Raw genomic sequence first — 26,820 nt, 5'->3', positions numbered from 1 at the left:
GCGGTGGATGTAGGCAATAGCTACAGCTGTGTCTCCCAAATAATTACGTTTGGATGCTTGTAAAGGACCCCTTCCAGATAGCCATCTAAATATCCAGGGTACTGTATGCTTTGTAATTTTACATCAAATTTATGTAGAACCTACAATGTAGCCTGCTGCGGTTGCCATTATTTAAAGTTCTGTGTGAGGTGCCTCCACTGATCTACAATTTCTCTCTCTTCAAGTTGATACATCCTCTTTTTATCAATTTGCGTAATAGTGACAGAAGAGAAAATAGCATAGGAGGAAACAAGGAGGCTGATCACAGTCAATCACAGTTGACATGGAGACTGTGTTGACATGATGAGTTATATTTATAGGAAGTTTCACACTGGGTTAAGGCAAGTTTTGGCATAGATTTTCAGAAGGGTTTCTGGTTACGACATATCGATGGTGTATATATTTATCTCTAAACTTCAATCTTTTCCTAAATGTAACCTAATTAACTCTTGGTTATGCAGCCTAACAAAAACCTGACAAATTAATTTTTAATTGCAGTTTTTCGTGAAAGTAAAAAAATTATTTAAAGAAAAAAGAAACTGGTATGTGAAAGCCCCCAAATAGGACAATAGGACACAGAATTTAGCCACTACTTTTAATATAGCACAAATTCTATATCCAAGTACCTTCAAGTTGTTTTTGTGCATGTTTAGAATCCAATCGTCTAATTTACTAATCATCAGTTATGGCTTAGTTAATGCTATAGATTAGATTATCATTTATTAATCAAATAGAGATCCTCTCAATCATATTTACATACCGCTGACAAAAGACTGGCCTTTTTATTAACTAGAGTATGCAAATATTTTCAGGGTCAAAAGTAAATATATTTTGATTAGTTCTCTTTTAATATTCCAATTTTTAAAATGTACCTTTTAAATCATAAAGATAATATTTTACCACTGACAGTTTTTCAGTCTCTGTGCCCCACTGAGAAGTTCTTAGTGCAGACATTAATTAAATTGTTAACTTTTATTTTAGAGACATGGTCATGCATACAAACCACATCATAACAAGATGGGATGCAGCACTGCCAGGATCATGAATTATGGTGCTGGTGAATGAAGAATTTGTAACATGGACCAGTGAAACTACTATCCTCTGTCCACTATCCACGTGAAGTGCAGAGGAAATGTACGGATGGACTTTAAAAATGAGCATGCCGAGTGTTTTGGCTGTGGCGATGGTGTTTTTTATGATTCCTGGTGGGGTGCTGAGTGATATGAGAGGTACTCAGGGTCTGGAAGCCCAACAATTGGCTCAGGGGTCCACTCATTTGCACCGTCGCCTGAAGAGAGGCTGGATCTGGAAACAGCTGTTTGTCCCCGAGGAAGATCCTACTCCTCGTGTTATTGGCCAGGTACTGCTTCACATTGAATGTCTGCCATGTCCTTGATATGGTACTTCCCTTTGAAAATGCATGCTTTCTAGTTACCTCGAGAAAATATGCAAAATTAAAAAAAAAACAAAAAAAAAACATTAATATACCTTCCTTTTCTTTTTGTAGCTCAAATCTGATTCTGATCAAGGTGAGTCTTCCATCAAGTACATATTATCAGGGGAAGGTGCTGGAGATGTGTTTGAAATAAACGAGTATACTGGGGAAATCCGGACACTGAAGAAGCTTGACCGTGAGGAAAAGGCGTTCTATGTGCTCCAAGCCCAGGCCATCAATAGATGGTCCAACGAACCAGAGGAGCCCCAGTCAGAGTTCATCATCACAGTGCAGGACATTAATGACAATGTCCCCCAGTTCCAGAATGAGCCATACGTGTCCAGCATTCCTGAGATGTGTCCAATTGGTATGTGTGAAAAAAAGTGAAAAAGTCCCTTTATGAAATGTTGAAAACACAGACACTAACTACATTTTAAAAGGTCATTTCTAACAGCCTTGGTTATGCTTTGTTAATGGTGTGCTTGTTAGAACACTTTTCACATTCTGATCTAGTGTTAGCAAGCTAATCTTGTGGCATTAGCATGCTCGTACTGGCATGTTGGCATTACAATTTAAACACGTCTTTGTCCAGGTCTAGCCTTTTTTTAAATTCAATAGTTTAGGACCAAAATTACCATCAGCAGTAGAGAGTCTCTAAATCTAAATCTCAGCTTTTACTACTTAATGTGTAAATAAGTATTAGTAATATTAGCGGTAATAGCAATATTCAACATACATGTACTTTTTATTGACTCTTATAAGAGAATTTCTAAGCTTCCACTTTGCTAGATGGCACTTCCTAGAAACAGTCAAGAATGAATGGGCTGTAGTTCAAAACCTTTCCGTAAGTATTAAGGACTCTTAATACTTACAGAGCCACGTTATTGCAATCGCTGCCTGTTGAACTTAGGAGAGAAATACTTAGGAGGCTGTTCTGTCACAATGAGTTGTAAATCTTTAACCCACTAATCAGCCTTCCTTTTAAGAATATCAACAAGAGCAAGAAGTCATTAGCATTTTTCACTTGAGTTTAGATTAATAATCAGTATTATAGTAGAAATTTTCTAAATTTCTTTCTTAAAATGGGGAAATAATTATTTCATACTTATACTATACAGGTCTTGCTCTTACTGACAGCTCAAAGCATTTTTACCTTTTATGTCAATCACTCTTCTTCACTGCTCCCTCCAAATTATTTTGTACAATTTCTGGTATTAATAGGACATGATGCCTAGATCTGTAAGGATCCGTCTTTTGTATTTAAAATATAAGTCACAAAAAGGAGTAATTTATTTGCAAATAAACTTTTTTCTGTCGTATTGATAAAAACTGACATGCTACTGAAATAAAATTTCTTAAATGAAATATTGACTGAAGACAATGAACAAAAGGTTATATGAATGTCTGTCATCTGTCCCTATTCAGGAAGTTAAAAATATTGGATTCTGTATGATAGCTCCAATGCCTTTATGGATAAATTTCTTAAATAATGTTATTATAACCACTGCCCTTTCATACCACAGACATTACCATTTCAATTTATATGTAATCTGCTTTAGCAGCATAATATCTAGCTCGTAATAAATCATAATGCATTTGACTCAGAAAGAGAAAGTGAGAGGTTGGAGTGAGGGCATTGTAAAATAAGAAATGCTGCGGTAAATCCCTGACTGTGTGAAAGACAGAGTGCTCTGTGGGAAGAAAGAACTAGATAGGGAAGAGGGCTGAGGGAGCAAAATATACTGTAAAAAGCAAAGCAAGGACAAGGATATGGTCAATGGAGAAAATGCGAGTAAGTGTGAAAGATGGACAGATAAAGGTGAATGAGAACGAAGGAGAGAAAACAAGCGGCATGTGGAGAGTGAGATGTCACAATAGGGCTGGAGAGGCTGTCACGCACACCTGCACCGCCTTACCGAGTGGTGAAAGGCCAAGGCTGCTTTGCCGCCCCCACCTTATCAACCCTTTTGCCTTAGTCAACATCCCTCCTCTAACCCTACCTCAACTATCCACCCTCTTCCATTTCCACTACTCCCCCCTGGAGCCAGTCAGACAGACCCTGCGGGACTATACTATAATCACTTTATTTCCCCATCGACTGGAACTGCTGCCTGAGCTTGTGTGATCTGATCCCCCCCCCCCCCCCCCCACAGGGACCACAGTGGCACAGGTGACAGCCACAGATGCTGATGATCCCATGTTTGGAAACAACGCCAAGCTCATCTACTCCATCCTGCAGGGGGAACCTTACTTCTCTGTGGAGCCAAAGACCGGTACATGATGCTGACAGATATAAAGTGTTTTAGTTTAAACTAGCCATTGTGTTTAATCAGGAAAATGTCCGATCTTCACTTTTGGCAAGTTTAACATTTCTTTTTAATTATAAGATTACATAAACTTACTTGGTAAATGTATCTCTAAGGCTTCAGTCACAGTCGAGTAAAATTGGACAACAAACTGTGCAACCAGGAAACTGATGATTGGCAGTAATTGTGCTGCATTTGTTTTGCCGTCTGGGACCAATTGCTAGTAGTTGCAGTAACCACTTTCGTTCACAAGGCAATGGTTGCAACAGGCGCCTGGTGGGAGGCGAGCTCTCTTAGTCCAACTCAGATCAAGAACAACTCTAAATACTCTCAAAGAGATTGTCAATGGTTTGCAATAAATCACCATCCAATTTATAAACACTGATAGACTGCCAGCAGGTTGCAATCAGTCTCCCCCGATGAGCAGAACTCATCTGCTCCATCAAATAATAAAACACACAAGCGTGAGTTACTTTAGTTTGTAGTAGCCTATTTACTGTAAACTAAGCTAAATTTAACTCTGACAAGCGTGTTTTATATATGTGATAGTTGTCAAAATAGTTATTGGACTCAGCGACTAATTAGCAAGGAGAGATGGGTCAAAGTGGTCCTCTTGCTTTTTACTTAGTTCTTTGTCTTAGAAAATGCAGCTATTACCTTCTCCCTTAGCTTTGAACCACAAATTTGTGCTGTTCTTGGGAGAATGTGGGTAATTATTAAAATCAACTAGCTGCCTCCATTTGTTTAGAAATGTATAAATTAAAAAACTGACCCTTTTAGATTTGAGAGAATGTGCCTGATGTGTAGATGTGTGGATTCTATGCAGTCTCCTTGTGGCACGTCCTCCCCTGACTTTGGTACAGCACTTCCCGTCTGATATAGATAGCAACAGATTTGAGATTTATCACAGTTAATCGGGGTATTTTCTCAAACAGACTGCATGTAAGTGCCAACTTGCATCAAGTTGGCACTTACATGATTCAGACTTGATTCACAGACTTGATTCAGTCAAAAACTGATAGCAGACGGATTCTGTCTCAGTGCCATTTCGGCATGTTTTATCACCATCTTGACTTGCTAACACCAGTTTGAAGATGGCAGCTAACTCTAAGTGGTCTTAGAGCTGGTCTCTGTCTTCGAAGCAACCATTTAAAAGGCAAGAAGATCATACGTCACATTCACAGTCGCACTAATTTTCATCATATACAACCACTTTTTCCCTAGAATGACTGGAGCCTAAAAGAGCTATTGACAGATTTAGCTACTTTTGAGGCCAGCTAGACAAGTTCATCCTGTGACAGACAATGGATTTTACTAATGCCCACATGCATCCTCGCTATTTTCTTGTGTAAATCCGAGGTCAGTTACAGCACTTCCCACACATGTTATTGACCTTAACTGTAATAAGTTGGGGGAGGGCATCACCGGCATGGAATAAAATATTTTAATGCAAATTACTGCACTATGCAAAAGTCCAAATATGACTTTTTAGAAAGCAAATTGTTAGTTCAATTGAATATTGTTCTCATGTTGTTGCTAAGGATTGTCTCATTGCACTGAAGTCACACTGGGTTAAATATTTACACTTGGGTTTTAAGGGGTATTTTTTTTTTTTTTTTTTCTTTACGGGTTGTACGGAAGCCCCAAACGCAATTTCATTGTTCTTTGACAATGACAATAAATAAATACTTGACTTGACTTGATATATATATATATATGTGTATATATATATATTTTTTTGTTTAACTCCATCCAACTTCACAGAGCATGTTTGATCTTTTCATAGTAAAAATGGAGAATATGAAAATGTTTACGTCATTTCAACACAAGATTCAGTGAACATGATATTGAGATAAATTCAAATCCACAAATGGCCTATAAATTTGTCGGGTCAATCTAATTTGTTTGATTTAAATTGTTTACTGTTTACTGTTGCCCTCATCTTCCAGTTTGCCCAGACAGAGGAAGCATTAAGTCATCTGAAAGCCCTCTTAATATTCCTTTTTGTGCTGATTAAATTTGAAGACTGGACATTTATTGTGATGCAGTTTTACTGCACATTTTGCACAGCGCGCTCAAGTGCAACTTCAGGCAAAGTTTGTTTACTTACAGTTGATTGTAAAAAAAAAAAAACAAAGCAAAAAAAATCACCCACAGATATATTTAATGCTGTCTTAATGAACCAAAGACTCCTCTTGGCCCCCTCCTCCTCTCTCCCTGTCTTATCTACCTGCAGGGATTATTGTAACATCTTGGCAAAATATGGACCGTGAAGCCAGAGAGCAGTACCAGGTGGTGGTGCAGGTGAAGGATATGCTGGGTCTCAGCGGCGGTTATTCCTCTTCCACTACGGTTACGGTCAGCTTGACTGATGTCAATGACAATGGACCCACATTCCAGCAGCGTGAGTCACAGATATGACTCACAGTGATGCAAACATTGGGCCATACACAGTGAGGGAATCAATGAAAGAGTACAAAGCACTGCAGTCTGTGAGGACATGTTTAATATTATACCCATGAGCTATTTATTTGATCACACTTCTCCGGCTCGGGTGGGTGGTTTGTGCTGCATTCAGCTGTCTGTTATTCAGCCAGCAGCCAAAATTAAAAGATGGCAGGCTTGAGAGACGAATGAGAGAGAGTGAAGGAGACAGCAAAGGCGATTGGGATGTTTTGCTCATTTTGCGCTTGTGTACATGTTCCATACACTGGATGAATTTAATCATTCACACACGAGAGGACATTTGTCATGACCTTTGGAAGCAAACCTAGCTTTCCCAGTGATAAACCCCACTAAATGAATGCCGTGGGAAGAAATCAATTCTGTAGGACTGAGACAGCAAGAATGATACCTTTAACTATTAATGTCACATTCACATTCATTGAATGTGTCCCATGGATTTTATGTTCAGTCAAAAGGCCTTTTAAATATTGTATGGCCACACTTTGCTTTGAACCATGTCCTGTGTTTTGTCACGTAATTGCAAATTATTATCGGCACAGTTTTTTTTTCTTCACAAGCAGCTGGTTTCCTGTCGAGTGTCGAGTTCCACCCAGTTGTGGCAGCCATCCAAATGGAGTTGCTCAAAGACACAATCACATTTTCTCATCTTCTTATTACAGTTAGGCTGGGATTATGTGTTGCCACAACTTATCTTTGACTCACACAAATTGACCCTCCACCACAATGTTCTTCCTTCTTATCACTTTATAGACAAGCAGCCTCTCTTGACTAGCTATTAACAAGTTACTGTCAAGTTCTGTATACTGTGTTCGGGTGGAGAAACTTTTTCATTTGTTGTTTTTTGCTCCAAATTTAGCAACTTTTCAAAGTGTCATTGCAGACAGCACAAGTACCAGTTTGGTATCAACTAAATTTTGTATTCCTTTTAATATCCTGTTCCAAGGTTCATCTTCTGAGCCCAATGGCATCAAAATGATTCATAGAAAATATTCTTGTTTCTTCAGACCTTTACACCTTTGCTGTCCCCGAAAACGCAGCCATCGGCACCACAGTAGGCAGAATCATGGCAGAGGATGGAGACACTGGCATCAATGCCAAAATGACCTACAGTCTGGAGGGTGAACTGGAAGAAAGCACTTTTATCATTAAAACAGACCCAGTAACACAAGAGGGAGTGATTCTACTGGCCAAGGTGAATCCCTTTACAATATCTACCTCGAATATTTAGATTCTCTGTGAATATCTGTGTGTGTGTGTGTGTGTGTGTGTGTGTGTGTGTGTGTGTGTGTGTGTGTGTGTGTGTGTGTGTGTGTGTGTGTGCATTCTATAAATCTATAGCTGCGTATGAAAATGTAAAATCGGCAGAGCAGGTTGGTACTTGAAACATTCTGGTTTCTGTTTGAAGTCTGCAAATAATCTAAATTTACCAGTCACTTTTAAGCAAGCTTTGGTTACATACAGTTAAACAGTTCAAGTGGAGAGTAAAGGGTAGATTGCATTTGTTGAACAACAATCTCAAAACTACCAGCTATACTCAATGATCTTTGCATGGCACAGGAAACCCTGAGCTTCTATTCAGATATGCTTTCTACAAAAAAAGAAGAAATGGCTGTTGTTTTGGAGAGGCTAAACCAAACAACTAACCCAAGATTTGTGTGTGTGTCTGTGTGTTTGTCTAGCCACAAGTCCTTCTCTGGGTTGGGCATTTGGGTACAGCAGTACTTGAAAGTACTTTGTGTTAAAACACAATAACATAAAACATTGAAATATTGAGAATAAAGTTTTAAATTTAAGCTAATGGCACTAATGTCATTAGTGTACAGCTGCTGGACCTTCTACAAAAGGCCTTGTGTAGATGACTTAGTAGATGAGTAAACAAGCCTGGAAGACTTGGCTTCATTTGTGCATTGTGAAATAGGTAAAAATGGTGAGATGGAAGGATTTTGATGGTTACACCTTTGTGCAGTACAGAAGGGATGATGCTGTATCAGACAATCGGGCTGCAGCTGATGACATTTCTCAAGTCCAGAAGAACCCAAGTACACACAAGAATGCATATTGAGATGGATGAAGGGAGTTGACCTTATTCTCGACATTTCCGCTTTATTCTCAAAAGAGTGTTTCAACTTTATCCTCAAAATTTCAACTTCATTCTCAATATGAATAATAAAAAACGTCTTTTGACTATTTTTGTTTCTTAAGGTGGCTCTAATAACAATCAAAATTGATTGGTGTTACATATTAATATTAAGAACCAGAAATTGCATTAAAGTATTCATATCTCACGAAAACAAAAAGGATCACTATAGTCAGTTGCAGGAAAATGTGAAGGGACAGCAAACAACACACACGTACATATATATGAATGGCATGTGTCAGTATAACCAAGCATTTGCACTAAACATACACGAGCCTAACTTTTCTTATAATCTGTTTTCAGTCAGTGCTCATAGTTAAGCTAAATGTCATGTTTCACTCCTTTGCAAACTGTCAGACTCCTGTGTCTATTGACAGACTGTGATTGACAGCCAAAGCATGCTGTGCAAATGATCAGCAACTGCTTCAACAGAACCAAGCCAAAGGGTGGTCCAAACCTGTGTGATATTGTCTGTGTGTGTGTTTATTTATTTATTTATTTTTCAGTGAAATAATCACATCTTGTTGCAAAACCACAACCACAAGGCCAATTAATCTATTGGTTAATTCAGAGAACATTGAAAAGTTATTGACCGAATTAGTTCAAATTAATAACAAAAATCAGTTCCTGAATACCGTTAATACACTTATATAGAATGAAGACTGCTGTCTGGGTGTTGGTGAACTTATGATTTCACCTTATTCACTTTACTTTTTCACACTTATATGCAATACCTCTCTCAATTATAGAACAGGAGATTTCAATTTAGATGCCGTGATCATGAAATAAAATAACAAACATTATTGACTCTGTTTCTGAATCATCCTGGGAAAGTGGTAATGGTTTGCATGCTGTTTTCTTATTACTAGCAGCATGTTAATCAAAACTGCAGCATTATTTAAGTGCATACTCACAGCTGGTAGCATATTGACACTAACTAAACAAGTCCAACATCCAGTCGCAGTCATGTCCTGCTCTCCTCAGAAAAAATTATCTGTTTTACATACAACTTTCTTTGTTTTTCAAAAGTTGTATCTGTTTGATTTAATTGTGATAAATTATGTTTTTTTTATTCTTCTTGTAACAACCTCTGTTCTAATACAAGCTATAAAAAGTTGAGTATTTCTTTCCTTCGCAGCCTTTGGACTTTGAAGTTAAGAGACGTTTCGACATGACCGCTGAGGCGGTCAATGACCACGTGGACACTCGTTTTCTGAGTTTGGACGACTTCACTGATAGGACGACAGTGAAAGTCATTGTGAAAGATGAGGATGAGCCACCTGTTTTCCTCTCGCCAGTCTACGAGTGGAAACTTCCTGAAAATGCAGCTGTGGGAACTGTGGTTGGCAGCGTTAGTGCTAGAGACACTGACACTGTCAACAATCCCATCAGGTAATGTGAACTGTCTAAACCAGGAAGAATGGCATATGCCATCCGACTACCAGTACGATAATGATAAGGTAGATACCCAAGCTGGCATGGGCTGAGCATCTTTAGACAGCTTCCTCCACAGGGTGAAAAATCATTTCATTTCAAATAGTGTTACCGGTTCGGTGCATCCATTTTTACCCTTGATCTCTGGATACCCTGTACATGGTCATATTTATCTCATATTACTTTAGTAGGAAATGAGCCCTGCTGAATAAATCATGACAGTTTTTTTTTTAACCTCACAGGCTTTTCTATCTATTGCCGTGGTATTATCACAAAGCAACGTTGCTAGGACGTGGGAATGTAATAAAGCACCATACGAGGTGGCATATGGAATTGAGATTTGCAGTCATTTGCAAGTGGGGCACGTTGCAAAGGAGACAGCCGCACTACTGGTGCCTGTAGTCCATCTCAGCAGAGCTTAAGAATGGCAGGTGCTGCATATCATCTTCAGCCTAGCGTCTATTACTGTCCCTTTGGTGACAGTGTCTCATTGATTAATAAATTCAGGCTGACATTTTAGTGGTTTCCGCAGTTCTAGTAAATATGATTAAAGTTGCTGTGGTCAAATTCCCCATGCTGTTATCAGCAAAGTAGCTCACAGAAAGATTGCATTACTCTGATATCCTAATTTACCAGGTTGTTCTAATCACTTTTTATTAAGAGTCCAATGATGATGAGAAAGTGGTATACAATAAAAATGGCCTGGTTTGCTTGTGATAGTTACATTCATGCTGCCTGACGATTATTTTGACAAAAAATTGTAGAACAACTTGTCACCCATTACCAGCAAACATGCCACAAAACATAATATCATGCAAGGCAGCTATTATTTAATTGCCATAAAAGCTTGTCTCTTTTTCCATGGTTACAAATTTCCATGTCTACCTGCTTTTACCTTCTATTTATACAATTATGTCAAAACAGAAAATGTCTTTGGTCAGATTAAAAATAATATTCATTTTAAATAACTGTGAAAATACAATGCCATCTGCATGAGGTGCTTTGTTTTCACAGTGTTGTTGTCGCTGTGTCAGACTAGCTCGTGTGTGTACTTGCTTTGTTGGATATCTGTCAACTGATTAAAAAATTGAGCAGTTTGCCTAATTAATCTCCCTGTGGTATCGCAATGTTTTGTTTGCCCAGAAAACAACCTTTCCTTCTAAATGGTATGTCTCCATGATTTTTCTTCCAGATACTCTGTTGACAAAAGGAGCGATACCACAAAAGCTTTTAAAATAGACCCAAACAATGGAACGATAACTGTCGCTAAGTCTTTGGACAGAGAGACTGCAGCCTGGCACAATGTGACAGTTGAAGCTAAGGAAACAAGTAAGGAGAGTTTCATGTTTTTTATAAGAGCGTATGGTAATGTTAATGGTTGACTTATGGCACAATTATTCCCAAACGTGTGCAAAATATGTTCCAGCAATTTGCTGATGAGAAATCTACTATAGCAGAGATTCACAAACAGGGTTTTCAAACACTGGACAGTGGATTGTTGTTTAAAATATGGAATTAAAAGCAACAAATAAATAGCTTGACTTTTAATTCCATTGACTTTAAAAATGTGTCCTTATTCATTTACTCAGTCATTCGTTTTCTGCTACCATGTACTAATCGCCAGCAGGTCATGTGATGGACAGAGGTTTCTTGTTAAATCACAACCCAACAGTATCTTAGCTTCTCCTTCACCCACTCACTCATCGACTCTCCGTCACTCCTTAGACACCAGAGTGTCAGGACTGAGAGATATATTCATGGAGTGTGTTATTCCACTTCTTCATGGAGTGTGTCATTTAGCCTCAGTCACACAGGCCTAGAGACTGTCATCTGGCAGCAAACCAGTTGGGTAAGGACAAATGTGTATTCCCTGACCAGTTGTGAGTGGTTGCTGGAGGTCGCTGTAAAATCATTTGGTAAAGTCCTATTCATACAGGCTTAGAGACGAGTCCGTCACCATCTGCTGACCACTACTGCCTGAAGAAAAGTATGTATTCTGCAACTGGTTGACAACAGGTTGCTGTCGTGAAACTGGTCGCAAAGAGGTATACAGTGGTGTGCTGAAAACCTCCTTTTGAGGGCTTTGGTAGATAGCGGATTGCCACGGTGACCTGTAGTTAAACTACTCACCAAGTGGTCGTGAAACCAAGAAATGAGTGATGCAAATTGGAAGTGAAGACTGTTAGCCTGAAAAAGTACATTTTGAAATGTGTTGATTGCAGTGGTGATGCCACAACATTAACTTTAAAAGTAAATGTTCTGCATTTTCATTTTGCTTCACACTTTTTCAAGCTTCACTACAGCAAAGTAAATGACATGCAAGTTATGCACAACAATGGCAATATGCTGGCAACCAAAGCAATCAAAATTATTTTTAGGCGCCGCAACCTGTTTGTAACTGATTTTATCCAGCTGGTCTTGTGTTAAAATTCTATCTTCATGCTGTCTTCGTGGTAAAAGATAATGTCATATTTTTGTCATTCTTTTGCAGAAAAGAAAAAAAGAAAGAAAAACAATTACATCTCCACTCTCAAAAGTCTACAACTTTTGAAGAGTAGAGATATTACAAGTTGTAAAAAAAAAAAAAAAGCTTGCAGGAAAAAGTCAAATTTGATATATTTTCGTTTCTACCTACTAGTCGTTCAGTTTCCATCTCACAGACCAGTGGGTGCACCTCAGAAAAAAATGTTGGGAACAGCTAGTGTAGACTGGAGCCTTAAATTTCCATAATAGGTATAACTGTTTACTGTTGAATCGTTTATTTTGTTTTGGTGAAAGCAGTGTGATGCTGGTGCCCGTTTTTTCCCCCACATTCCTAAAGCTAGAAGACAGAAACATTTCTCAGTCTTAAGTGTTATTTTGACAGAGCTTTTACAAAGCATTTATGATACATGGACCCAGTGGACTCCAGCAAATGTCTATCTTCACTACTGCAGCGCAGAACCATTTATCCTCCTCTGTGGTGGTGTTCATCAAAGTACTGGACATAAACGACAATGTGCCAAGGCTTGCAAGAGATTACCAGCCATATATCTGTGAGGGGACGCAGGCAGGAGAAGTATGTATATTATGATGCACTGATGTTCACGATTTACTACACTGCAGAGTGGAAAGCTGAATATACATGAATGTGAACTGTAAAAGTTGTCATATTGTGTCCTATAGTATTTCTATCTATCTATTGATCTTCTTTACATTTTGGTTCCAAAGAGCCAGACTTGAAAATGGGAAATAGCTGTATTGACACAACACAGACTGAACTTTCTGAGGCAAGCTTTCTTGTTATTTTTTTTAAGTAGTATTGGGAAAGGTTTTCTGTAGATAGTTTTTCTTGACTTGCCACTTTTATGCCGTCCGATTATCCAGATAACTCAACATTTTTGGTGCAAAACATACTATGTATGTCAACCTGTGTTATCTTTGGCATTTTTCCTAGATTCATTAAAGAAATGAGAGCTACATTGGTTCATCCCTTCAATATTGTGGTTTTTTGATGTTTGAATGATTCATAGGTAAATGTTAAGACTGTTAAAACTGGATTGAAATTAGGGTCTACCTTAAAATATAAAGTACCTTGATGCAACTGTTGTTGTGATTTGGCGCTGTATAAATTAAAATTGAATTGTAAATGAGTGAAAAAGCAGCCAGTGTCCAAAGACAATTACTGAAAGAAGGCCTTGTGAACTATTGCTAAAGCCAACTTCAATAATTGACAAATAAGTCTGGCTCCTTGGAAGCAAAATACAAAGAACAGAACTGTGATTCTCAACTTATATATATATATATATATATATATATATATATATATATATATATATATATATATATACAGTGGGGCAAAAAAGTATTTAGTCAGCCACCGATTGTGCAAGTTCCCCCACCTAAAATGATGACAGAGGTCAGTAATTTGCACCAGAGGTACACTTCAACTGTGAGAGACAGAATGTGAAAAAAAAAAAATCCATGAATCCACATGGTAGGATTTGTAAAGAATTTATTCGTAAATCAGGGTGGAAAATAAGTATTTGGTCAATAACAAAAATACAACTCAATACTTTGTAACATAACCTTTGTTGGCAATAACAGAGGTCAAACGTTTACTATAGGTCTTTACCAGGTTTGCACACACAGTAGCTGGTATTTTGGCCCATTCCTCCATGCAGATCTTCTCGAGAGCAGTGATGTTTTGGGGCTGTCGCCGAGCAACACGGACTTTCAACTCCCGCCACAGATTTTCTATGGGGTTGAGGTCTGGAGACTGGCTAGGCCACTCCAGGACTTTCAAATGCTTCTTACGGAGCCACTCCTTTGTTGCCCGGGTGGTGTGTTTTGGATCATTGTCATGTTGGAAGACCCAGCCTTGTTTCATCTTCAAAGTTCTCACTGATGGAAGGAGGTTTTGGCTCAAAATCTCACGATACATGGCCCCATTCATTCTGTCCTTAACACGGATCAGTCGTCCTGTCCCCTTGGCAGAAAAACAGCCCCATAGCATGATGTTTCCACCCCCATGCTTCACAGTAGGTATGGTGTTCTTGGGATGCAACTCAGTATTCTTCTTCCTCCAAACACGACGAGTTGAGTTTATACCAAAAAGTTCTACTTTGGTTTCATCTGACCACATGACATTCTCCCAATCCTCTGCTGTATCATCCATGTGCTCTCTGGCAAACTTCAGACGGGCCTGGACATGCACTGGCTTCAGCAGCGGAACACGTCTGGCACTGCGGGATGTGATTCCCTGCCGTTGTAGTGTGTTACTGATGGTGACCTTTGTTACTTTGGTCCCAGCTCTCTGCAGGTCATTCACCAGGTCCCCCCGTGTGGTTCTGGGATCTTTGCTCACCGTTCTCATGATCATTTTGACCCCACGGGATGAGATCTTGCGTGGAGCCCCAGATCGAGGGAGATTATCAGTGGTCTTGTATGTCTTCCATTTTCTGATGATTGCTCCCACAGTTGATTTTTTCACACCAAGCTGATTGCCTATTGTAGATTCACTCTTCCCAGTCTGGTGCAGGTCTACAATACTTTTCCTGGTGTCCTTCGAAAGCTCTTTGGTCTTGGCCATGGCGGAGTTTGGAGTCTGACTGTTTGAGGCTGTGGACAGGTGTCTTTTATACAGATGATGAGTTCAAACAGGCGCCATCCATACAGGTAACGAGTGGGGGACAGAAAAGCTTCTTACAGAAGACGTTACAGGTCTGTGAGAGCCAGAGATTTTCCTTGTTTGAGGTGACCAAATACTTATTTTCCACCCTGATTTACGAATAAATTCTTTACAAATCCTACCATGTGGATTCATGGATTTTTTTTTCACATTCTGTCTCTCACAGTTGAAGTGTACCTCTGGTGCAAATTACTGACCTCTGTCATCATTTTAAGTGGGGGAACTTGCACAATCGGTGGCTGACTAAATACTTTTTTGCCCCACTGTGTGTGTGTGTGTGTGTGTGTGTGTGTGTGTGTGCTCAACAAATTTATTAGGTCACCACACCATGTAAGTTGAGAACTAGAATTAATTCAACTTGGGTAAAGAATTGTTATATTAATTGCATTCCTACATCTTTTTCCTATAATGCTGTAATGTAGTTCTGAAGCTATACATTCCAAATCACAATAAAGATACGGTGGCCCTGAGAGGCCAAATGGACTGCAACTTAAGAAAACACCAGTTTTATCATGATTCATATAATACTGATGATGGATTTTTAGGCTAATAGTTAGGCTAACACACTTACCTCTCATCTTTTCTTTCCTCACAAAAGCGATAGATCCTCCACTTCTTTTAAGTGTCTCCCAGCGCAATTCTTAGCATATTTTGGTTCCTGCAACTGGTCCGTTGGGTTATTGTCTCCCCAGAAACACTTGCTTGTGCTTTTGGAAATCTATTTTTTCCTATTTCTGTTGTCGTGTTTCCTAATTCTGTTGTGCTTTGTGTGCTTTTGCAGCGTTTTTCTTATTGCTGGTGTTTTCTTAAGTTGCAGTCCATTTGGCCTCTCAGGGCCACCGTATAAAGAGGATGTTTCCATTCAGCAACAATAAAACAGGCTTTCCTAAAATGGCACGATGATACAGATTATCTAATGAGGTTCATTTATGCCACAGCTGCCGAAAATTACCAGGACTGGCAATTACCAAAATGATTTTTTTTGTTTCCACCAGTACGGGCAAGCTCTTTAATCAAATTGATAATTTTAATGCTAATTATTTAATAAATATTAAAAAATTCATTATTTTTGTTATGCCCGTATTTTCACATTTACTGTTTTCCAAAATAAAGCAGATAAAAATAGCAAACCACAATATTTTTGATAAAGTTGCCAAATTACAGTTATTTAATTGCATTCCTGAGCAGAAATTTGTTACAATGGTTGAATGTTATTGATTGATTGATTGAATCTTTATTTTGAACATGTTGAAAAAGTATTAAAAAAAAAAATAGAATTAAAAGAGACAAATGAACAAAGCAAACAAAAGGAAAACGAGCAACCACAACTCCAAATAACGTCCATGTTCAAAAAGGAGCAGGAAGAAGCATAAGCTTATTTAATCCCACCCCTTTTCCACTATCTAGTATCAATAGACTACAGAAATACCTCCTTGTAATTACATTATATGTTATGTGTAATTTATTTTATGCTATGCTTCATTAATTTCAGTGCAGTAGCTCAAATTTGGGTATAAATATATGAAGTCAGGTTTTTTTGGTAACTTTTTTTTTCACGTCTTAATAACAATGAAATTTTTGACAGATTTATAAAATGCCCATGTTTTCTTTTTTCCATGATAGGTGGTCTGATAAATTTGTTAAGCACTCTACATCTGTATGTATATATGAAAAGATGGATACAATTCCTCCTTACTTACTTTCATCACTTCTTGCAGCTTTGTTTTTTCTGTTTTTTGTTCTCTCAGCTCATTCAGCTGCTCAGCGCTGTTGATCCAGACGACCCTGTCGAAGGACATCATTTCTACTTTTCTATGGTCCCCGAGAAGCGCATTAATCCAAACTTCACAATCAGAGATAATCAAGGTTATAGTCAAATCAATAATATACAAATGCATACAAATGTGTCTGCTTTAGAATTGCTAGATACCATGCTCATTCAGTAACTATTGAGTTACATCAAACAGGCTCTTAGAGTAGCATAACGACTCACAACAAGGGAATCATTTAGAGCGTCTGTGTTGTTTCATACTCACAAAGTTGGCCAGTTAGCTTCTAAAGCGCAGTTATTACTCTGTATTATTGAATTCATTCAATCCATGCCAGAATGTTACTATGAGGTAATGCCATTATTCATTTTGGAAAAACGACGACTAATTGTGAGTTTTAGAAGCTTGAGAAAGAATCAGAGTCACTGCTGCACCTGTTTCTCACAATTTTCTAAGCTTCTCTGTGGAGGCTAAAGCTTTATATTTTCTGTATAGGCATATATGTGAGTGAGAGTGTTGCTTATAGTCCCACTTAGCTCTTTTTCAGAAAACAGGCATATTTTCCCCAAATTCACCTCAAAACATGTGCAGTGAATGATTAAAAGAAAGTCTAGAAACTAGAAAAATAATAATACAGAGATTAATGTGATGTCAGTCTAACAATGTAATCGGTCACAGTGTGACTTGTTTTCCCTCCAAGTGCAACGAACCAGCTGCTGACTGACTCAGGGCTATTGCAGTGAGACCCTCAGCATAAACTAAATCTGTATAATTATACTTCTTGCTCCAAAAAATGTCATCCTGCAAATCACTGACATTTTCCATCAGATGCTTTAGGCTGTGGAGCAAAAATGAACTCAAAACCAGAAGAAGCCACGGTATCCCATATGGTTCCTGCCAGAAAAGCAATGAACAACAGCTAAGTCATAACCTGCAATGATTTTAGGCTAAGGACAAAATAACAGCGATATTTTTTTGATTAAAGAAAAAATAAATAAATGCATCCTGGAATATTCTGGGAGGAAAATCCTTCTGTAGGTTCTACTTTTTGTGTGGCTGACTGCCTTTTGAGTGAGCAAATTGAGGTGTTTGGCTTAGAGTGCACTCAACCCTTTTTTAGGGTTTATAATGAAAATGGGCAGAAAATTGAAGAGACATCATTGTTAAAGTACAGAGCATGTTTGAATGTGTTGAGTAAGTTAGAATGAAATATATGCAGGTGCAGCGTATGGGTGGTTAGCCACTCAAGCACAGCAGTCCAGTCAGCAACCAGGAAATGAATAATGAATCAAGAAACAAGTTTATTAAAACACATTTCCATATGCCACAAGGCTTATTTGACTCCAAAGAAGTTTTTTGTTCAGTGCCTTCATGAAGTCTTACAGGCACACTCAGAAGTTAAATTCATTTTCCAAATTTACTTTTATACATTGACCAGAAATTGATTTGACAAGGCGCAGGGCTTTTTAGAGAGCCTGGTTTTTATTTTAAATTGCATTAAGTTTGTCACTTCACAGGTTTTTCTCCTTGTATTGTCTAGACACATCAGCATTCACATTGGGATTTCTCATGTTTTTTTAAAGAATGCTGAAAAGGGCATCTCTAACATTTGGCATACCTTTTAGACAACACAGCTGGAATCGTGGCACGCCGGAGTACTTTCACCCGTAAGGATCGAACCCAGTACCTTTTGCCTGTGGTGGTGGCAGACAGTGGCTCTCCAGCCCTCTCCGGTACTAGCACTCTGACCATTAGTGTGTGCAGCTGTCAGCCTGCAGGTCATTGTCCCACAGGAGGGGTGGAAGCCCTTGCTCTCTCCATGGGGGTGAGCCTACAAACCTTGTTAGGGATTCTGTTCTGCCTGGTCACACTCACAGGTAAGCAAGCATAATGTTGTCACATTGCATATCCTGTTTAAGTTTTGAATAGTGGATATTTCAAATGATCAAACAAATTTTGTAGTACTAGAAAAAGATAACCCGAGCAAACTCCAAATCCAGTTTTAAAGTGATAATTTAATTTGTTTAGAAAATCCTATCCAAACCTGAAAAAGTAATTGCCTCCTTGTTAAATCATGAAGTAACTAGGATTAACCATATTTTTGGAAAGCAGAGCACAATGTCAGTAGCCGCAACCACAGCTGATTGCTGTCAGATCTGTTGAATCAAGAAATCCCTTAAACAGAACCTGTTGAAAAAGTAAAGTAGCCTAAATGTTGCAAAAAAGCAACACATCATGCCATGATCAAATTAAACCACTGAGAAACAAATTCATTGACATCTACCAGTCTGGAAAGGTTTACAATGACATTTCAAAGACTATGGAACTCTTAACTATAATGAGAGCCATTATCCAAATAATAGAGAAATCTTGGCACAGCGTTTAACCTTCCCACGAGTGGCTGGCCTACCAAAATTACACCAAGAGTGCATGAACATCCAGGAGGTCAGAAAAGAATCCAGAAAAACATCTAAAGAATTGAAGGCCTCACTTGTCTCAGTTAGGTAAGTGTTCATGATTCAACAACAACAAAAAAGCTGAATAATAATGGTATCATGTGAGAGTTCTAAGGTAAAAGCCAATACTGACCAAAAAGAACACAAAGTCTCCTCTTATATTTGCCAAAAAAAACCATCTTGATGATCCCCAAGACTTTTGGAAAAATATTCTGTGGACTGACGAGACAAAAGTTGAAATTTTGGGACATTTCCACGACTTGGACAACTTGCTATAATTGGTGGAACAATGAATTCTGCTCTGTACCAGAAAATCTTCCAGGATAATGCCATCAGTTTCTGCCCTGAAGCTCCAGCACCCTCGGGTTATGCAGCAGGACAATGATCCAATACATACCGCCACATCTATCTCTGAGTGGCTTAAAAAACACAAAAACACAAAATGAAGGTTTTGGAGTGGTCTAGTTAAAGACCAGAATTAAAACTGATTTGAGATTTTTTTCGCATGGCATTAAACATGGTGTTAATTTCCTAAAATGTACCAATGTGGACCAAAATTCCTGTGCAGCAATGTGAAAGACTCATTCCCAGTTATCACGAATCTTTTTTGACACAGGGTCAAGTAGGTTTGGATACTACTAATAAAAAAAATGTCTCATGTTCATTAACAATTTTGTATTTATGTGGGTTATTTTTGTCTAATGTTAAAATTTGTTTAATTAATGGAGACATAAGTATTTCAAATATGCAAAGAAAAAAGGAAAAAAGTAAGGTACTTTTTACAACACTGTTGCCTAACTGTAGCTCCTTTTTGTCTGGGTTTTGGAGAAAGTGTAGAAGCATTTTAAAGTATTTCCAATTATAATTTCCACTTTTAAGCAAGACGTCAGTTTTGATACGACGTCACCACAAAGTCTGACTGGAATAAAAGATGTCGAATCAAACAAGAATATTCAATAAAAAAAAAAACTGCTTTAATAAAAAAATACACTGGAAGAGTTAATTAGTAAAATTTGTAAAGTACATTCAGAGAGGATTTCACTGGTAATTGCTCTTTCATTCAATATTACTTATGGAAAAGGAAACCAGTAAATCAAACTCCCGAGATGTTGGAGTTTTATAACGTCAGCTTCACTGAAACTGTCGTTAAAATAAGTCACTGTTTTCCAGCAGGTCTGTTGAGCTAAAGCAGTTCCAGCTCACACCACTTTGGCAAGTATGCGAATGTGTGTTAAATAGCAAGATTTTTCATTAACAAATTTGCGCTTTCATTTGAATCTGCCTTTTAAGACCCACCAGCGTGCCTTTAACACACACTTTTAAAATGCTGAAAGCTTGCAGAGCAATGATGTCAGGTAATGTGCGTATTGGTTGCAATACATCAGTAGCAATGCCATCCTGGGACACTGATGGGTTTGCATAGTGAAGAGCTTTATTATGACCTCGGCTGCTTTGTGTCCTCCCTGTGCCCATCACATGAAAGATTAATGACAAAACCTGCTATGCTAACATTCTGTTGGATGAGAACAATAGCTGATGAAAACCCGGCAGAAACAAAATAACAAGAGTTTTAGTATTCTGTGCCACATGGAGCAAATAAAGGAACACTTTCTTTGTATGTGAGCTGAAGTAAAATAAACAACCAAACAAAAAAAAAAAAAACTAAAAAGAATGTATTGCCTAATTTGCCATCATTTCGATTTCTTGCATCTACAAAAACAAATCTGGCAGCTATTACTTTTCGGTGTGCTTGTGCGCAGCACGCATGCTCCATCGGGCACTGTAGATTTTTTTTTTTTTCACAACAAAGCTCATGCCCTGGTGTTTAACTGTAATGATCTCCTGCTGTGTTGTGTCTGCAGTGCTGTCAGTCGTAATGGTGATGGTGAGGAGACACAGGAGAAAACAGCAGGAGGGACGTGAGGTGGAGGTGAAGGAGCTGGAGCTGCCTGAGACTGTGTCGCAGAAGGTGTTTTATTATGGAGAATCAGGAGTTGGAGGAGTGGAGCTGGACTTCTGCCAACCTACTGTCCCAATGCGTCCCCGCCCCAGGAGAAGGGAGAGGAGGATGCGAAGGGAAGACGTCAGGGCCAGCATACGAATGTCCCTCCGAGAGTCGCACCTCATTGGCCCGGAGGACGAGGTCTTCAGGCAGTTTATTCTGGACAGGCTGGCAGAAGCTGATCAAGATCCTTATGCTCCTCCTTTCGACTACCTTCAAACTTATGCATATGAAGGGTCGGGGTCTCCCACAGGATCTCTGAGCTCACTGGACTCTTCTACTTTGGAGTCCGACCAGTCTGTTTGTAATCCCAGACCCTCTTTAGCAAGACTCACACCATGGTACGGTGCAAGAGAGGAAGACACACTCTTTTAATCTGATTTATTAAACAAGCGCTCCTATTCCTGAGTGGATGTCCAAGAAGCACTCATGAAGAACATGCAGTCCAAATCCATGTTAGATTACTGGTGAGTCTAAATTGGCCTTATGTGTGAATGTGAGAGTGAATGTGATCTGTCTCTCTTCAGCAATAGAACGCCGACCTGTCCAGGGAGTGCCCCGCCTCCTGCTCTATGATGGATGTGTTAAGAGTTGACTCGAACAAAAAGTTTGACATTTTGTGAAGTAAATTTTCCGACTGAGAAACTGTATTTATCAAAGTGTCAGTCTCCCGCATTCCTTTAGTGATAAGATCAAGCCTTATATAAAAACAGATACTGGCAGTTTGATACATTTTGTTTATTTTGTTTATCACTGCTCAATAACATGAATAACTTAAACTTCATGATATGATTTTTTTTCTATTATAATGGAGTTTGAGAGCATAATTAATCACTAGACGTTGGCTATGTTAAATGTGTCAGTGATTTAAATGACCAGGGCATGAAAGACTGACCTGCCATGTTGCACAATATCATCAATCTTGTTGTCTTATTCAGCTGATCAGCGGTCAGGATGCAGTGACCAAGACTGGAGCTTGCATCTTCTTTCTCCTCAAAACCAGTGATGAACTATTTCTTCTTAAAGCTTACATTTTTGTTTTTATTGGCGATGTGGGGGGAACAGAGCACGTCATATTTTTGTTTATCCCGTGAAGCTGTTATAGTTATATTTTTTGGAAGCAGTCACCTTCTGATCAGGCAGTATCAGGGCATCCAAGTTGTAGTCAGTCAATATTTACTTATAGGCGTGTTTTGTCCTCCACCAAGAATGGACAAAAATAATATAACTGTCATGGTCCTGGGTCATTTTGACCCAGTGTTCTTAGTTTTTCTGTAGTTTTGTATTTTGTTTCTTATGTCCATTGGATTGTTTGGTTTGGTATTTGGATTCCCCCTGTGTCCATGTTTTTATAGTGGTGTTTGCTCTGGTACCGTGTTCCCATCCTATGTGTTCTGTGTTCTCCTCATCCCCTCGTATTCATCCTTCTTCTCTGCCTCTCTCTCTGCCTCTCTCTCTCCGTGTTCATCTCTGTGTACTGTGTTGTGTTTAAGGTCCACATCTTGGTGTCAGTATCGTCAGTTTCGTGTCCTCCCTGCTCGGCCATGAGTAATTGTCTTCAGCTGTGTTCCCCGTGTGTTCCCACTTCCCTCGTTACCTTCTGTGTATTTATGTCAGAGTGTCCCTTTGTTCTGTGTTGCGTCGTCCCTCTAGGTTGTGTGCATTTTCCGTGTCTTCCCAGCGCCTCAGCTTTTAGTTGCTCCCAGTATAGTTTTGTATGACTTCTTATGTTCCTGTTAATAAAGACCGGCCTTTGAGTTCATCCCCGTGTGTCTAGAGCCGTGCATTTGGGTCCTCTCTTGCCTTCACACAGCCGCCGCATGACAATAACATGGCTCTTTGGCTTCTTAACTTGGTGACTGTGTTCAGCTGTGAGCTGTTTATCTGTTGTTGCATTAAGTAGGGAGGGCTCAGTGGCTTTATTACCTTTTTTTGCTGGAAACTGCTCTCTGTTGCAGCAGGAAAATAGGCTGTTTATAACAGTGTTCGTACGCTGGAAAACCAAAATAATGAGTTTAAATAGGCTAAAGTGCTCTTTAAGCTGAAGAAAATGCTATGCAGTGTTGGTCAAGTTACTTGAAAAAAGCAATCAGTAACTAATTACTGATTACTTCCCCAAAAAAGTAATCCCGTTACTTTACTGATTACTTATTTTCAAAAGTAATTAATTACTTAGTTACTTAGTTACTTTTTAAAAACACGATTTACAACCTGAATAGGTAATAAAGCGATAGATCTTTCAGCCCAATTCTACTTTTTCTACATAATCCATCATACAAAATGTAATCAAATGGAAAAGTCTCTTTTTTTAACTTGTTTTATCAGTTTTAATCTTTTAACTTTATGCGTCAAGCAAACATTAAATTATATGCAACATTCTCTGACTTGAATAAATTTGTTTAACATTTAAACCTATTTTCTACACATTCCAGCACATAAAATAAAATATTTTTTGTGTTTACACTCACTCTTTCAAATAGATGCAAGTAAAACGCAGCAGAAAATAAATAAAGTCAAAGACTCAGCGGTCTTGTTGCTCTATTTTCACCTGTAAAGCAGGACTGCGGTAGGCGGAGGTTTACCCTGGTGCAGGTGTGCCGCGGTCAGTTGAAGAATCCGCAGTTTCTCTGTGAGTTTCCCATTACGTCGTTGCCCACTCGGTGCTTGCTCGGAAGTTTAGGGTTTTTTTTCGCTGTAAAAAGAAGTTTTCTTCCCACGCACAATGGACGCTAATGTTTTTGTCACTTTTTATGGAATCAAACTCAAAGTAAGGTCAGTACTTCCACGCTTTAAACGCTGCACGCTCATACTCTCTCCCACAATCGATATGTGATCCATTGTTGATCTGCACACAGCTGTTGTCACTAACAGCGCACTCGCTTACGTCACTGTCGTGAGACATTCTCGCAAAAAATCACGGTTTTAGTAACGCAGTAAAGGGAAAGTAACGGTAATCGAATTACCGTTTTTGCAAGAGTAATCCCTTACTTTACTCGTTACTTGAAAAAAGTAATCAGATTACAGTAACGCGTTACAAGTAACGTGTTACTGCCCATCTCTGATGCTATGTGACTTACATGGCATAGATTCATTCCTATAAGCAGTCCTGTGACATGTGCGCACTTACTACTCATTAAACAAACAAAAAAAGGTAACTAAGACAGTTTTGTTGGTTGGGTTGAATATTACAAAATCATCTCATTTGTGAAAAAATTATATGCTTGTTATGCAGGGCCATGTTACCTGAAGTATTTTTTAATATTGAATGTTATTTATTTTATTCTGCTGTTATCAAGTTGTTCTTTTATGGTTTATTTCTATTCAGAATTTAATTCAACAAAGAAAACTTTCATACATTTTATATTCATTACATATGAAGTGAAATATTAATTTTTTTTTGCTTGTTTGAACTTTCATGATTATGGCTCATGAGAAATGCAATATCACAAATTACTAGAAATTCCATTTCAGTAAATTACTATTCAAACATGGGCGAGACTCCAGACTTGACAGCTGTCCAGGAGACGATCATGGACACCTTCAACGAGGAGGGTAGTCTGCAGAACGGCTCTGCTGAAAAAGCTGTCTGTTTTCATGGTGCTGAGTCGAAAAGGAATATGATGGAAAGTTTACTAGAAAGAAAAAGTGTGGCAGGAAATGGTGCACAAGCAAAAGAGAAAGACCACAGGCAGTGTTGGGAAGGTTACTTTTAAAACGTATTCCACTACAGATTACAGAATACATGCCCCAAAATGTAGTTTCTAATCTCTTCCGTTAAATGTACTCAATGTGATCTGAATACTTTGGATTACTTAATATATTGTAAAGTTTTTTAAAACTACATGAATGCAGCAATCACATCCTGTAAATTCTTGCTTGTTTTTCTCTACCAATTGGATGTTTGTGACAAAGTGGATGAGCAGTTGTAATGCTCTCCACTTGTCCCAGATGTGTTGACCTTTTTTTTTTTGCACATCATGCACATTATTCTGTCTCTGTATTTCTTTGCTATGATTTGCTATTTTTCAAAGTAACATTGCTGCAATAACTATCCCGGGTTTGTTTGTGTAAGCATTCTGTTTCCGGCAAAACAAACATTCTGCAAATTAAGGCAAATACTCATTTACATGTTTCTTTATATTTTATTATGTTACAGATTAAATAATTTGTTCATACTTTGTTCTTTCTTTTCAGTCTTCATATAGGTCAGGTGTGAGGAAAGGCCCGCCTAGCATTTCCTCATTTTAAAGTGCAACCTGCTGATGTCACACTGATGTCACATCAGCAGGTTGAACCGAGAGGAGGGATTTCTTTAACCATAGAAATGCTCCCTTTTGTTTGTTTTATTCGTAAATAGAGCCGTTTAGTTGTGTAAATGTGCTAATCAGAAGTGAGAGGATATTTTTAGTCAACTATGTAGAGTTTTAGATCACTCAGCTCAAGTGAGTGGTACTGGCTGGGCTAATTGAAGGGAAACTGATGGCCCTATATATAGTGAGTCTCTGCCAGACTCAGATGAGAAAGGAGAGGTGAGCTGTGTTATCAAATCTATGTACTTTTGAGTTTTTTTTATTTAAGTTACTTTGGCGGAAGTTTTGTTAAGTTTCACGTATAGAGTCCACTGTAAATAAATTGCTCACCTCTGGAATCCCAAAATGTCTGCTGAGTCTGCTTCCCTACCACCTTCTTGCCCAAATCTCTCTGAATGGACAATATATTTATTGTAGGGGAGCAAAGACTTATGTTAACATCAGATGTTAACAAAAGATAAGATGTTAGCTTGGTGGCGAGTAGCCTTCAGTAATAGTAATAAAGCACACAGCAATAGTACATCGAAGATACTGAAGTGACAGGTAGCTACCACAACAACTCATATTTTGCATTTTAAATGCGTAATGCCGGTAAATATATTCCATTACTCACCAGCACTGTCCACAGCCTTAAGAGAATTTGTTGATTCAAGAGCTTGGGAAGATTTCACAAGGGGTGGACTGGAGCTGATGTCAATGTGTCGAGACTCGTCTTCAAGAATGGGGCATTGCATTAATAGGTGTAATAGATGTTGCATTCCTAATATAAAGTCATTCCTGACCAAAGAGAATGTCAGAAGCAGCTTATCTAACATGTAAGCAAATGTGTAATTCATATAGATGTGTGTATGCCAGCATATTTTTCTGTTTCCTTTTTTTTCTGCCCCTCATTCTCACATAAATTATAGTTCACAGTATGCTAAGAGTATCCAATAAATATCAGGTGTTTAACATGTGTTCAAGTGTTTAACATCCGTGTTCAGCCCATCAGCATATAGGTGACTGGCAGTCAGATGTCTAGCAAAGTTTGTACATTATAAACAAAGTGAAAGTTTGAAGACACACAACAGCTTGGGCAACGTGGAAAAAATGCATGACATCTACAGTGTCTGGCTCCACTTTTTCCTCTGTAGTCATTTGATAAACAATACACGCTCTTGTTTAGTTGTGTGGGTGGCTGCCGTGGGGTGACTTGAGGTAGTTGTCTAGCAGTCCATCCCAGCCCCCTTTACCTTCTCATCCACTAATTGGGCAGTTTGCTGTCTGCAATGGACACGTTTTGGGCCAAAGAGAATA

The 26,820-nt window shown here is 38.6% G+C and overlaps 1 protein-coding gene across 1 annotated transcript in view; it reads left to right on the top strand.

The window, feature by feature from the left end:
- The window catches only part of cdh19 (cadherin 19, type 2), a 33,264-nt gene extending 6,849 nt beyond the window's left edge, over positions 1–26,415 (top strand). Inside the window, exons 2-12 of the mRNA XM_085286845.1 lie at positions 1,021–1,399; positions 1,547–1,841; positions 3,628–3,747; positions 6,017–6,184; positions 7,251–7,438; positions 9,522–9,775; positions 11,010–11,146; positions 12,754–12,875; positions 16,736–16,853; positions 18,382–18,633; positions 21,075–26,415. Of these exons, the coding sequence (XP_085142971.1) occupies positions 1,172–1,399; positions 1,547–1,841; positions 3,628–3,747; positions 6,017–6,184; positions 7,251–7,438; positions 9,522–9,775; positions 11,010–11,146; positions 12,754–12,875; positions 16,736–16,853; positions 18,382–18,633; positions 21,075–21,589 (2,397 nt within the window). The 5' untranslated portion in view covers positions 1,021–1,171 and the 3' untranslated portion in view covers positions 21,590–26,415. The remainder of the gene's footprint in view (positions 1–1,020; positions 1,400–1,546; positions 1,842–3,627; positions 3,748–6,016; positions 6,185–7,250; positions 7,439–9,521; positions 9,776–11,009; positions 11,147–12,753; positions 12,876–16,735; positions 16,854–18,381; positions 18,634–21,074) is intronic.
- The last annotated feature ends 405 nt before the right edge of the window (positions 26,416–26,820 follow it).

This window comes from Mchenga conophoros, linkage group LG9, assembly GCF_057382185.1.
Source record: "Mchenga conophoros isolate Kocher_MC1m ecotype Shallow Benthic linkage group LG9, M_conophoros_male_GT1.1, whole genome shotgun sequence".
Taxonomy (NCBI): Eukaryota; Metazoa; Chordata; class Actinopteri; order Cichliformes; family Cichlidae; genus Mchenga; species Mchenga conophoros.
The sequence above is the reverse complement of the archived record's forward strand: the minus strand, read 5'-3'. Positions and strand labels throughout refer to the sequence as shown.